The sequence below is a fragment of the Phoxinus phoxinus genome, assembly GCF_949152265.1.
Source record: "Phoxinus phoxinus genome assembly, chromosome: 1".
NCBI lineage: Eukaryota > Metazoa > Chordata > Actinopteri > Cypriniformes > Leuciscidae > Phoxinus > Phoxinus phoxinus.
The window spans coordinates 3,476,543-3,491,498 of NC_136876.1; the positions used below are offsets into that span (position 1 = coordinate 3,476,543).

The 14,956-nt window shown below is 36.0% G+C and overlaps 1 protein-coding gene across 1 annotated transcript in view; it reads right to left on the bottom strand.

The window, feature by feature from the left end:
• Positions 1-1,539: 1,539 nt before the first annotated feature.
• Positions 1,540-14,956, bottom strand: part of LOC306996490 (uncharacterized protein) — a 15,533-nt gene continuing 2,116 nt past the window's right edge. The window contains exons 2-9 of the mRNA XM_079609014.1: positions 5,165-5,282; positions 4,806-4,937; positions 4,381-4,405; positions 2,591-2,623; positions 2,432-2,470; positions 2,264-2,345; positions 1,863-1,898; positions 1,540-1,748 (exon numbers count right to left, since the gene is read on the bottom strand). Of these exons, the coding sequence (XP_079465140.1) occupies positions 1,718-1,748; positions 1,863-1,898; positions 2,264-2,345; positions 2,432-2,470; positions 2,591-2,623; positions 4,381-4,405; positions 4,806-4,937; positions 5,165-5,269 (483 nt within the window). The 5' untranslated portion in view covers positions 5,270-5,282 and the 3' untranslated portion in view covers positions 1,540-1,717. The remainder of the gene's footprint in view (positions 1,749-1,862; positions 1,899-2,263; positions 2,346-2,431; positions 2,471-2,590; positions 2,624-4,380; positions 4,406-4,805; positions 4,938-5,164; positions 5,283-14,956) is intronic.

Genomic DNA, 14,956 nt, shown 5'->3' on the forward strand with positions numbered 1-14,956 from the left:
TTAAAGTTTGATAGATATATTTTAGATAGATAGATATATTTTACATAGATCGATAGATTTTAGATAGATAGATAGATAAAAAAACGGAATTTGTTGCACGGGGGAGCGACTTCTGGTGTAACACCAGGCCGGTGAAGTGGTGTTATGAGAATTTACCAAGAACATTCGGAATACTGACTTGTGCTTGCTGGCAGTGTGTATTGTTTCTCTTGCTGTGAGTCTCAGAAATCAAGGAAGGAACCAAGTTTTATGGGATCGCTCTTGAAACCTGATACCCCCTTGTGAAAAGCTATCTGTGGATCGTCTGACCCTGCAAGAGGAATACCCTGAATCAGCCACCGTTCTATGAACTGAGAGACCCTGTGAATCACTATTTTGAAGAGGAGTCAGCCGACTGCTGTGTCCGAGAGATTTTATATTACTTGTTGTCCTGCCTGATGGGTTGTTTGGTGTCGTCTCCTCCGGAGTGTGGTTATTGACCCTCGGCCTTGGGAAACGGTTACATGTGCGTTTATGTGTCACACGCTTCAAATCGCGATGACATGCGCACACTGCACAAATATACAGAGTTTCCTCACTGTTTACGCATAATAACTATTCTCCTACATTGTTTCTTTATTTGTTTTTAACAGCAGACTTAATATTTATCCATTTCTGGCCATAATTAGGAGACAATGAGCATATTAACCGTTGTGCCGCTGCTTATATTGATCCCGCAGTAAAAATGCCCAAGTGGTCTGTGGACGAGAGTCTGAAGAGAGGACTGGTGGGCCATTGTCCTGCTGCACTTCACAGACGCAGAGAAAAGAGGATTATAGAATAACGGGAAACTGTAATAACTTGCCGGAGACAAATTAGTTAATTTACTCACAGAACATCAATAGCCACAAGTACACTTGATCATTTAGTTCATAATTTCAGTTTCAAGTTTTCAATCCGATCAAGTGTTCTCTCGATCTTATTAGAAAAGGAATAAACCACCCCTTTCAATCTGATCGAAATTTAATTTGGATAGAGCTCATTTGCTAGCCTGGCTCCGCCCTCCTACGTACTTCTGCTCAATTTTCATTTTCCTTCAGTACTACGTCTGGGATTGCGGTGTATTCTTGGGTTTTCTCCAGTCAATTTTTTACCGGTCCAACCAGCGAACAGAGGGAGTGGCTGAGAACGATGATGATGTTGGGGTCGTGCGCTAGTTTGAGTCGTCATACGTCCCGAGACTCACGACCAAACGTTAGCGATTGGTTATGGCAGATCCAGAGTGACTCTGGGCAGATCCAATAGTTTTAAACTTCAACAGAGTCCCCGCCTACAAGGAAGTTAACGCTTGTCAATGGAGAGAGGCCAGACTCTCTGTACAGATGAAATGTACGAGAGTCTGGTAGGACCAGGTTACTCGTCTGGATCGATTAGTATAATAATGAATGGAATGGAATAAATAGTATAATAAAATAACAAAACAAGATATCAAATCAAATAACTATATATTAATCAAAATGATCCTCTCTCTAGAGTTTAAGGACACGTGACATTATTGTTCTCCCGCTGTTTTATTGACGGTCGAAACACTGATTGATGGATTACATCAGACATGATTGATTTCAAGAAGTTGTTCTGCATCTTCTGATGTCCATTGGTGTTTATTTGCTGCTGTCACTAGCGGTAGAGAGGAAGAGATGATCGGTTCGTCACATCATCATCTGAACACTGAACCGTTTCAGACATCATCAGATCCGACCTTCAGATCCCTGTGTGAAACATTCAGCTGAGATTAATCTTCATCATCATCATCATCGGTCTCATCTCTGAGATGATCATGTGACGAAGGTAAATAACTCTTTCTCTCAGGTTGATTCACTCACCTCAACATCAGTCTGTCAGATGAACCGCGCTTGCCTCTGAAAACATCAGACAACACACTGACACTTATTATACACACTATTATATTCTGCTTATTCAGAGGGATTTTAAACTTGAGATTTCCCCTTGATTTAATAATTCAATCTGAGACGTCATTGACTGCTACTGAGGTCAAATCATTATTTGTATCATATTATATTTCATTATATTTTCACCTCTTGGTTTCTTACAGCAAAATCAATACATATATAAATTCATACTCTAGGAAGCATCTAAACGTGACAGAATCATAAATAATCTGATCAAATGAATGTAAATGTGATTCACGATGAGCTGAGCTCTTGTGAACTAGTGTCAGATGTAAAGACTGAAGTATGACGTTATAAGATCAGTCTGGACTCACCTGAAGATCCTTTTACACAGTATAAAACAGATGAAGATGATGATGAAGATGAAGATGAAGAGAGCAAACAGCCACCACAACTCTATACAAGAGATCAAATATCAAATCAGCTGATCAATAATCATAAATCAATATTAGAGTTGATGTTTAAAGCTCTTGATATTTTACCTGAGATCTGGAGACACGGAGTCACTTCATTCAGAACATCTTTAAAACACACAATGATCACAAATATCAGACAATATGACAGAAAACATTGAAACTGGATTGAGTCTGAATCAGTGTTTTATTAGTGAATTAAACACACGTTTATCAGCTGAATCTCACCGTAGTTTGGAGTCGCTGCAGTTTCATTCCTCACTGAAAAACACATTCACAATCATCACGATTCACTGACAGAAGATTCAGTTCAACACAGAGTTTGATTCAGGACACACTGATATTAGGGACACACCGATATGAACATTTTGGCCAATAACCAGTTCTTTATATTTGAAAGCCGATAACCGATATATTGGCCGATAAATCAAAATTTTTGAGAGCCTGATTACAAAAACAAAAGTCTCTCCATCAATAGCCAAGCACACAATTCTGATGTTCTCATGTTAATTTTATGAAGCCTATCCACCTTATTTCGCGACGCGAAAGTAAATACGATGACGCACGCCCTTCTAATGTGTTACACTTCCGCTTCGCTAAGCCGATAGGTAAGAAGGACATGTTGTGGTAGCTCGCACAAAACACTATTAAACATGCTTTGTTTGCTTAATGCGTAATCATCACTTTATTAATCACTTTATTATTTTTTTATTAGCTTTAACACTGATTCAGAGTTATTTGAACTCTCTGTAGAAAGCACCATATGTGTTCTGAGCAGAGTTGATTTAAGGATGCCCCTCGTCCACATTCAGTTTTAGTGGATTATGGTCAAAACAAATATCTTGCGGGTATTTGTACGCTTGAACCTGCTGTTATGACACACGCTAACTGTGCAAATGACACCAGTCTGTCTGTAGTCAATATGAAAAATGAACTAGCCAGTCTAAATTACACAGTCGACGCAAAACTACGTGTTCACAATACAACTGCGATTAGCAGAAGTGGCTTATTGTAAATCTAACATATTATATTTCAAAAATGGCAGCGGCCGCTCTGGCGTGAAAAATTAGGTGGATATGACAGACTTGCGCAGCACATGTTGCACTTTACCGTATTTTCCTTTTTGAAGTGATTATTATCATATTTCAAGCCATTCAATCCACCATGTTGAACAGTGCGCATCTGAAGTGTCTCAGCTGGAGGAAATAATACATTATTTATCGGCTTTAATATATCAGCCAAATTTACTTATCTGGGGTGCGTTTCCCGTACAACTATATAGCTCACTGCTTAACTACCATAGTACGATGCATCGTTGGAGAAATCAACTAGCTCGTCACGACTGTTTCCCGAAACCGTATGTCGCAAAGTATCGTTCAACCACGCTGGTTTATGACGTCTTGCACGTGGTGGACTAATAAATTATTTTAATTCATCTTTTTGAGATAGAATTAACGCTAGATTTTGTCATATAAGTTACAGACATGGCATCTGAAGACCATTTAAATTTTTTCTCAGTTATTTTGCTTTATTACCAGACTCAATATTTGGCTCGTTCTTACATAGTAGAGCACGTTCGCACATGCGCAGTCTTCAAAAACGGTGCTTTAAATCTCTTGGCAAACTAAAAGACGTAAATTATGTATTCTAAATAAATAACACGGGTTGTACTGAATGTCAGCTTGCTTATTTTGCTAAAGATAAGGATTTATTCAGTCTACATCTCATGTAAAGTAGAAACTATGCTTCTAACCACGGCTCGAGAACTGTCGTTCCAACCACACAAGTTTGCGATGCGGTTTGCGAACGTTCGTTGGAACGATGGTTTCGGGAAACACCAAATCGTTGAACTGCTGATAACGACGGAACTTGCGACCATAGTTGGCTAACGATGCTTTCGGGAAACGCACCCCAGGCCGATACCAATAACAGTAGAAATGTAAATATATTGTCCGATACCGTAGCCTATATATTGCGCATCCCCTGATTGCTGTGTTTTGCTGAAGTGTCTCTCTCACCTCTGAACACGCTCTCGGATATGAACTGTGAAGAAAGAAAGAAGCATTAGAGAATCATGTTAATCGCAATTAATCGTTTGCAGAATAAACATTTTTGTTTACACATCATACACATCATGTGTGTGTACTGTGTATAATAATTATGTATATATAAATATACAAACATGCATGTATAATTTTAAGAAAAAAAAATATATTTATATATTAAGTATTTATAATTATATATAATATAAATTATATTTAAATATAAAAATGTTTATAAACATGTAAATATTTTTTAAATATATACATGCATGTGTGTGTATTTATAAATGCATAATTATTTTACACAGCACACACACATATATGATGTAAACAAAAACTTTTATTATGCAAACGATTAATTGCGATTAATCGTTATGCATCCCTAGTGAGAGTTGATTTACTCCTGAAGCGTCACAGTGGAGCTGATGAATCAGATTCACACAGCGAGACGTGACGAGACGATCAGATGAGACTGAAGTAACAGGATCCAGAAGTTTGAGTGGTTTAGATGGATCTACTAACAGAATTCTGTCCTGAACACACCAAACACAAGAGGATCAAGCGTGAGTGTGTGTGTGTGTGTGTGTGTGTGTGTGTGTGTGTGTGTGTGTGTGTGTGTGAGTGTGATAGTCACCTCTGAGAACCAGCCCTGCTCACAGTCAGTGTGTGTGTGTGTGTGTGTGTGTGTGTGTGTGTGTGTGTGTGTGTGTGTAATATTCACCTCTGATAACCAGTGTGTGTGTGTGTGTGTAATATTCACCTCTGATAACCAGCCCTGCTCACAGTCTCCATAGAGTGTTTGGTTCAGTTTGTACACAAACCCCTCATCAGTCTCAATCTCTCCGCAGGACACACTGATGTTCATGTTGCAGAAGAAGCTGTTATATAAATCACAGAACTGATCACTGCATATTATATTGCATGACAGTGTTTTATTAGAGCAAACAATTAAAAACGTGTGAAAAATGTGAATTTAAAGCGGTGGAAATGTTAGTGTCATCTTCTGTATTTTCTCTTATATTGATCATTAAGTTATTTTCTACAATAATTATATATAAAAAAAACGTTAAAAACATTATCTAATAACAAGAAACATGAAAAAGACACATTCAGAAGTACTTTTTACTGCTGCATTTGACCAACCAAGGGCAAATAAACCGTTGTCCCAATAAATAAAAATAGACTCGTGTTTTCTGACAAAATATTTATTTAATATAAATATTGAAAACATTGAAATTAAACATTGCACACATTACATTTTAGAACGTGTAGCCTACATCATTTACTCTCGACGAATGACGTCACGGCTCGTGCACGAGCCTGAGTGCGGAAGAACCATTCAACAAGTTCACGGAAAGAATAAAACCAGTTCATGGAAGAATACAGTATTCATATTAATGGTTAATATGCGCATCATATTAAAGCGGGCACGTTGGATTGTGTGTGTGTGTGTGTGTGTGTGTGCAGGGGCGCAACTACCCAGTGTCAGAGGGGTATGCAGCAACAAATTAGGCGCCCCCCACCCCCCAAACAAACAAACAAACAAACAAACAAACAAACAACAACAAAAAACAAAGAAAAAAAGTGTCCAATATAATGAGTGAGGAACGAGTGAGAGTTAACATATGAAATAAGTACAAAATTGCCATTTATTAATTAAATTGAACTCTATGCCCCCCCGTAATATTTTTTTTTAGCTTTTTAATGTTAAATTCATCAATCTGGTGCACTCCAACCCATATTCAGTGTGCAAATTAAACAAAGAAAAATGCGAAACTATTTTTGTGTCTGTCTACATTACACTAGGCCTACTACATAATAATAGTTATAATATTAATCCCATGATAGTAATAGCCAAGCCATATATTGTAAAACAAATACACTGAAAAATAAAGGAAACTTTCATAATTAGTTTTGTACTAATTTCTATACTTTACATTAAAGATGTGATTGGGCCACCCCAGTGTCAATCAAGGAAAGAACCAATGGGCCGCTGATCTACGTGTTTCACGAAAAATGTCAGAAAAAAAAACCCAACACTGACTTTTTTTTTACCAATGGATTACACCGGCACTAACCCAGCATCGCCAATTAATACAAATAAAAAAAACTAACAGGCCTCCGATGTACGAGTTTTATGGGCTATTAAGACTAAAATATATAGATGTATCGGTCCAAAAAGCACCGGGAATCCCCCGGTAGCCCCGATGGCCAGTAGGCTATGCGTGGACGTCACACTTTAAATCCTACCTGTAGCCTTTCGGTCACCATCCACTTATTTTGCTGCTGGCGCATCAATTGACATGCCATCTCCATTTTCTCTCTTTCTTTTTCTATTTTTAGCCCCGACAGCTTTTTTACTTTATCCATCTTTATCGACGACAAGTCACTATCAACGCGATATTATCCCCCCCTCTTCTATGTCAAAATTCTATGATGGAATCTTATGAGGGCGCCTACTCTAGCCAGTTAGTCCTCTAGAGGGTTATATAACATTGAGGAAATGCAGAAATTATTTAGAAACGCACAACAGCAGCTCACATAGAAAATACCCCAAAAATATATAATAATTTTTTTTTTTTTACCATCGCTTTGGCGCCCCCCTGGTGCTGCGCCCCTATGCGCCGCATATAGCGCATACCCACTTTTTGCGCCTGGTGTGTGTGAGTGAATCGCTGATTGTTCCTCTCTATAAACTGATGTTGTGCCGTGTGTGGGAGATTCACTTGTATTACACACAGGGTTTAAAACTTTCCACACATGCCATCATAATGAAACTGTGTAGGCTATAGTTGCCGCATCAACTTAAGGCAATATTATGATTCATCAATAATGATTTATTGATGTTAATTGTGACCGGTAATTGTGTGCAGTTCGTATGTATCTTATATAAATAGCTAAACAAAAGAGAAACGTATGTCTTTTATTTGGGATTGTTCTTGTGTTAAGTTAGCCTACATTAATTCCTCTTTAGTCAGATTCACTTTGTTTGTTATTTTGGTCTAACCCCTCCTGAAGTTTTACGCTTCTGTTATTCATTTCTGTGTGAATAAAAAGCTTATTTTTGACACTAAATCTCCTCCGTGGTATTTGTGTGAGCAGGAGAAGGGATATATCAATATAATTTTTTTTTTTTTTTTTTAAATCGGCATTCCTAAGGTCGTGACATAGAAAAACATTGCGGAAAAATAAATATTTTGAAGATATCACTGAACATTGATCTATCTACCCTTAGCAAAAGTAAATGTATTACTCAAGTTAATTATTCATCTCTGTTCAAATTTTAATATATCTGTTATTGAACAGTTGAAATGGTTATTTAATGCTGATGTAACAACAGAAACACTCGCCGGGTTTAAAGCCGCAGTTGTTCAGGCGGGGCATGTTGTCACACTGCGTTACAATGAGCCTATATTCCTACTATTCTATTCTATTCTATTCTATTCTATTCTATTCTATTCTATTCTATTGAGAAACCGCGAGGGAAAGGTGAATAAAGACTGAGAGTCAATGTTCAATGTTCAATGTTGTTTTCTGGCGTGTTTGTTGTCACTCAAAACACTCAAAATAAACACTCAAAAATGTGTTTATTTTTAATTATTAAAATATTCCGTTATTTTCTATGCAAATGGTAATAGTTGTTGCGGTCGAGACCTGCCGGAACTACTTTAGCCGTGCGTTTCCCTGAAAATACTGCGCGCCTTAGAACGTCCGTCAACCAATCAGATTCAAGCATCCAGCGGCCCTGTAGTATAAAAGTGCTATATTTTTTAGATATTAGTAAACAAGTGTTCAAATGAGAGTTTTAGGTGTATAAAGTATTCATATGAGGTAGCACGTGACATTGCATGGCATAATTGACTCGGTAATGCATCTAGGCCTATACAATGTAATAAAATGTTGTTGATTGACACATAATCTTATATAATCAGTTTTACAATATTAGGCTATATTGTAATAAAATACATAAATGTAAAAGTGGTGGAAATTACATCTTTGAAAGCGCTCTTCAGAAAAACTGTTAAACATAATAATAGGCTAATATTCCATGCAAACTAAAACTGCACTGTCATCTAGAAGACAGAGGAATGAAGCTAGGAGGATTGTTTTAAGAGAGAGAATTCCCCTAAGCTCTCAGTGCCAGAAGTGCTCAGTTGGAGAATCACCAACACACAGTTTCGTCTGAAAGTGACGCGCTTCAGGCGCGAGGAGAGCGTGCGCGCGCTGGAGAGGACGACCGGTTGGCGAGAAACTGCGTTCATTTTAATTGATCTTAATTGTTTTTATTGTTTATTGTTATTTATTTATCCTACACGTTTCTTTCAATAACCCTATAAGAAAGGTGATTTACTGTTGTTGTCCAGCAGGCCTGCGCTACACTCAAGCACTTTTAATGTCTAAACATACGACTTATGTATTTGAATTGCATATACATTTTTTATATAAATTATCACTGGACAGTGAGAAGTGAAAATGTTTGCATTTTATATAAAGTGAAAATAACATTCAGTCATGTAGAGGTGTGTTATAAAAGGTTGTGTGTGTGTGTGTGTGTGTGTGTGTGTGTGTGTGTGTGTGTGTGTTTTCAAACGCGCAGGCTTTACTTTAAACATTAAACATTGTTAACAATCTTAACATTAACTTTTAATTAAATTAATTCAAATCATATTTTTGTTTCATATTAAATGATTCATTTTAGAGTTCATATTTAGTTTTAGGTCCATAAGGTACATCATATCTAACATTCGTTCTATTTATTTAATTATTTTTCTCCTCGCAAATTTAATTATTTATATATTTATGTATTCAAGAATATGTGGATTTACGTAATTATTTTTGTATTTATTTGCACATTTATTTATGTATAATTTTGTTGACTTATTTATTAATTCATTTTTGTATTTATTTAATTATTGCTTTTACAGGTTTTATGTTCGAAAACTACCACAATAAAAATGAACATTCATAAACGCAGGGTATAAAATAACTGCTTTAACATTGGCCAAAATATCAAAAGGATGTTATTATTGATGCAAAAGTACGAAAGACCTGAACCGCAACGTGAAAAAAAAAATCTGTAAAAAATATATAGCCTATAGGCTATAGGCTATATGTAAAAAAATAAAAATAAAAAGTATGTGAAAAAAAAAAACATTTGTGACAATTTTCCCCCCTAGCATTTCGAGATTTAAATCGAAACATTTCGAGAATACAGTCTTCCGTAGAAGTTGCGTGTGTGTGTGCATTAACAACGGTGCGCGCGCGTGCATGCGTGTGTGTGCGCGTGCGCGCAGTCGGACATGGATCTACACAAAATAGTAGCTTTTTCCTTTTATCTGCTTTCAACTAAAAGAAAACTCTACATGTGCCAATCTCCCAGCATGCATTAGGCTCTAGACGAGCACACACACTCCGCCGGAGTATCACATCACAATCTGGTCCAAACTGTATGTGGCAGACAGTGTTTGTGACGTGTTTTCGTGCTCGTCTAGAACACCATCTGGGTCCAGAACACCAACAGTGACCGTTAGTCTCCCGCTTCACCGGAAATGCGTTCTGGATCCAATCATTTGGCCGGATTTCCTCAGATATAATAACCACTGGTTGTAGAGCGCTTTAGGCCTACAGTAGACACATGGAAGCGCAATATAAATGCCTCATTCATTCATTCGTTCATTCCTTTTGTTGAAAGCGCAGATAAAAGTAAAAATATATTATTTTGTATTGATCCATCCATGTCTGATGCAGTTCGACTGCACACACACACACACACACGCACACACGCACACACGCACACGCACACACACACACACACACACACACACCGTTATGAATGCGCTATTATGAATGCACACACACGCAACTTCTACGGAAGACTGTATTCTCGAAATGCTAGAAAAAATGTGTCACATTTTTTTTTCACACATTTTTTAATTTTTCACAGATTTTTTTTTTTTTACAGATTTTTTTTATTTTTTTTTACGTTGCGGTTCAGGGCTTCCGTACAAAATAGACATATCTAGCCTAATAATATAACAAAATGTGAAATATGAAAAAAATGTGGTCCTACAAAAAAATATATTTTCTCATTAATAAAATAAAGGAAGTGTCTTTCAAAATAATAAATACATTTTACCCTGTTTAATATTTTATGATTAAATATAAAAAGAATATTGACACAACATGCTCATTATTATTTATTTTGGTCATGTTTGAAAAAATATTGTCACATTTAAAGAGAATATCTAGATATTCATAACCTTTATCATGTAAATGAGACGCGATAATCGAAGTTTGAATTATGATAATAAATAATTACACTATAAAACATATTAAACAACAAGTAAATCTTCAATAAGCTAACTAATATCCGCTGAACATTTGGAATAAAAATATGCAGAAAACCCAAACAATATCATGTGACAATTATTATGGTTTATTAAGGTTTATTATTATGATGTTTCTACGAAAATTCAATAAATAAATAAATAAATACACAAACAAACAAAACGACGAACTGCAGTAAAGTAGGCCTTTAGGACATTTTGTGTTTATAGTCTGGGTTGTTTGTATTGTATTATTTTAGATATCAGACATATGTCGGCTATTTGTGTAATATTCTCTATTTTACAGAAACTATGTCCTACAGTTGAGGCGATAAGTTGGTGACACTGATAGTAAATTATAAAAGATTAAAACACAACCTCAACAATAAGCTATAAAAATGCAATACCCTATATCAAAAACGCTGTATAAAAATAAATAAATAAATAAATAAATCTAGACGAGTGCATGTTGCTATAGTGACACTATATTTGTTGTGGTCACAAAACGGACATTAGGGGACCTTCCCTGTTCAGGGACTTTCCAGTGGGTCTCTGAAAACTGCTTTTAAACATTTCCTGAACACACACACACACACACACACGCGCGCACGCACGCACGCACGCACACACACACCTGCTCCTCCTCCATCTGTTTCACCCTCTCCAGCTTCATGTTCCTCATCTTTACACGTTCCTTCTCCATTAAAGTGTGTCCAGATGAGCTCTTCCTCTAGAACTACAATAATCCCGTGTGGAGTTTAGTGTAGAATTAAGTTTATCGCTGATAATCGTATCTTGACCGTGAACGCGCGGCTGTCATTCAATCAAACCGAAAGGAATGAGCAGTCACGTGATCACGTCGTAATCGGCGAGAGAGCCAATGAGCGACGCTGATTCCGGCGGCAATGTTTGAAATGTGTGACGAGTGCAAACGCGGAAGTCCAAGGAAACGCTATGAAACGAACGCTTGTCCAAATACCCACATTATTTTATTAAATAAAAAAATAAAAATAAAAAAGAATAAACACACCTGCGGCCTGTGCACGACACGTGAGCACTTGTATTTCCTCTATAAGTGTTCAAGGGCGTAAACACTGCAAGTGTGTGTAGAAGTTTTGATTACTCGATGGGACACACTAGTCTTGCAAAAATAGAAAAAATGCAAGTGTTTACAGAGCTTTTATTTATTAGTATTTCGCATTGAAAATAAACTTCTACATGTCTGTTCATTCGATATGCATCTAACAGAGACACACGTGTAAAAGTAGTGCTTCTAATAAAGTGATAAAAATGTTGTATAAAACAGGCTTACACACACCATACCAATAAATGTTATGATTTTACTAACATCTCGCGACTCTTGAACATGTGCTTCTGTATCGCATATAAGATCATCGATTAAAAACAACTGATTCATCGCACTTTTTTCTGAAATTAATCACACCAAACATTACAAGTTTTTAATACATTATTCTGTATTAATTTCACATCCAAATTAATGAAACACAGTGTATTTTAAATGTTAAAATGAATAAAAATATAACAACTTTTACTTTAAGTGAGCCTGTTATAATAAATGTCACATTTACCAATAAAAAAATAAAAATAAAAAATGACCCAACAGGCTGAGGTTAAAAAATAGATTTGAAAACTACATGTAAAATCAGGCAAAATATAGCGAAGTTCAAGAGAAGAATTAAAAGTTTCTCTAAATGAACTCTAATGTCATCAGTAAAAATGTGTGTGTGTGTGTGTGTGTGTGTGTGTGTGTGTGTGTGTTGTATTTTTGAGGTTTAAAGTTTATATGATCATGATTTCTCCGTGTAAACTGAAATATACAGATTCGCTGATTTTTTTCCTCCACTTTATAAGCTGATTATTGTTTGATTATTATCATGATATTTATTGTGGCGTGTGGGAGTTTCTCTTGAAACACACGCGGGTTAAAACTTTCCACACATGCCAGCTAGAGAGAAAATACATAGGCCTACAGTAGAGAAAAAAATGCTCAAAAATTAAAAATAAATATTTGGAAGATCACTGATCATCTAAAGTAAATTAATTACTAAAATTTATTTAAAAAAAAATGTTTTTGTGTTTATTTCAAACGAAGATAAATGTGATATTATGTTAATCGTAGGCCTATATCTGTTATTGAACAGTTGATATGGTTATTTAATGCTGACGTCACAGCAACACTCGTTACAATGATCCTCTATTCCTTCTGTTCGATTCTATTCTATTCTATTCTATTCTATTCTATTCTATTCTGTTCTATTCTATTGAGAAACCATGAGGAAAAGGTGAATAAAGACTGAGTCAATGTTCAGAATGATTATGTTTTGGACTATGTTGTTTTCTGGCGTGTTTGTTGTCATACTCAAAACATTTGTTTATTTTTAATTATTAAAAAAATGGTAACAGTTGTATTTTACTGACAATTTTCTCTTATATATATATATATATATATATTTTTTTTTTTTTATTAGATCACATTTTAATCAGTCATCTGCAGTTAAATATGCGTACAAAAGATGTATAAAAGGTTCTCAAACACATTTGGGTAATTTCATGGAAAAATCAACCAAATTACAGAAACTTTCCCGCCTCAAATGTTTTATTTTATTTAATATATATATATTCTGAAGAAAGACAAACGTAAATTAAGAAGAAAGCCAAAATATTATACATGTGATGGATGTAAATTACAGTTTTGTAAAATGGGTCAAAATTACAATAGTTACCTGAGATTTGGAGTCAGATTACAGGGTTTAAAATGTCATTTAATAATTTAGTGCTCATTATTTTACTTTTACACAGAGATTGTTATTCTTCAAGACAATTTTGGTTTCTTATATAATTTTTAAGGCCGAATATGGTTAATTGTAAGTGCCAATAATATATAGGGATGTTATGAGTAAATTACACATTTTCAATGGTCGCCATTTTCTGAGGAACAAATAATGTGGAAACTAGCAATGTATCTCTCTTTTTTTCTCTATCAACACACTTGAACATTACTGAGTGCTATAAATATTATTTTTCCAAACACACACACACACACACACACACACACACACACACACACACACACACACACACACACACACACACACACACACAGAGAGAGAGCAAAACCTCTTCTAAGTCTCCAAAACTCTAAACACATGCTCAGCTTCACACACATTTTGCAATTCAAAATGGCACTTTTAAATGTTCTCTGCATAACACACACCAATCTGATATAAAGTCACGTGTGCCATTTCAAAACACTGCCATTCAGATGAGCACCTTATTATTAAATATAACTATTTATTTAATTATTTAGTTATTTATTTAATTATGTTTCATACCTTAAGCGAATCCTTGAGCAGAAAGAAATGACTTCTGAGAGGAGAGGAGAAAAGAGAGGAGGACCCAAAATACGTGTGTAAGCTGTGTTCAGCTGACAGCCAATGAGCGAGAAGCGCGGCGAGTGACGTCACTGAGAATGAGACGCTCGTGCGTGAGTGTAACAGTCAGCAATCTCTATTCTGTGTGGGGTTCTTGCATATGAATCCGACAATAGATGTGGCACACACCCTTTTTCTGAAGCACACACACACCGTTTCACCGGCACAGACTCTCAGCACACAACAAAAAAGAGAAAAAGCACGAACTTACTAATCACGAAACTTTGACGGTTAAACTGATGAAACAGTCACAAATTCCCCTGGCACACGGCACGCACACTATATAGCGAGGCCTATATAGTTTTTTCTAAGTTACAAACCCGACCCGATGCTATTCATTAACACATACACACACACACACAGTACAAAAAAAAATTACATCCCCAAGTCAAAAATGTTCTAGTGACTGGTCACATCTGTCACAGTCTCAGTCTGCACTACACTCCCCATAATCCTTCTTGTCCCCACACCTGAACTCACTCCCTCAATCTTCATCACCTGTGTCTTGTTAATTATCTGTGTCATCTGGTTTTTGTTCATCAGTGTCAGTATTTAGCTTGCTACTGTTCAGTCTGTCGTGGTCGGTCCTTGTAGGCTATATGTTACTGTGTATTGGGAGTGTTATCCTTCTGCCTGTACCAGTTTTGTGTAAGTTTATTATAGTAAAAGTTTGAATTGGAGCTTTGTGCCTCTGCCTTTCTTAATAATAATAATAATAATAATTCATTACATTTATATATCTTCACCCGCACCATACCCGCCGTGACAACATCT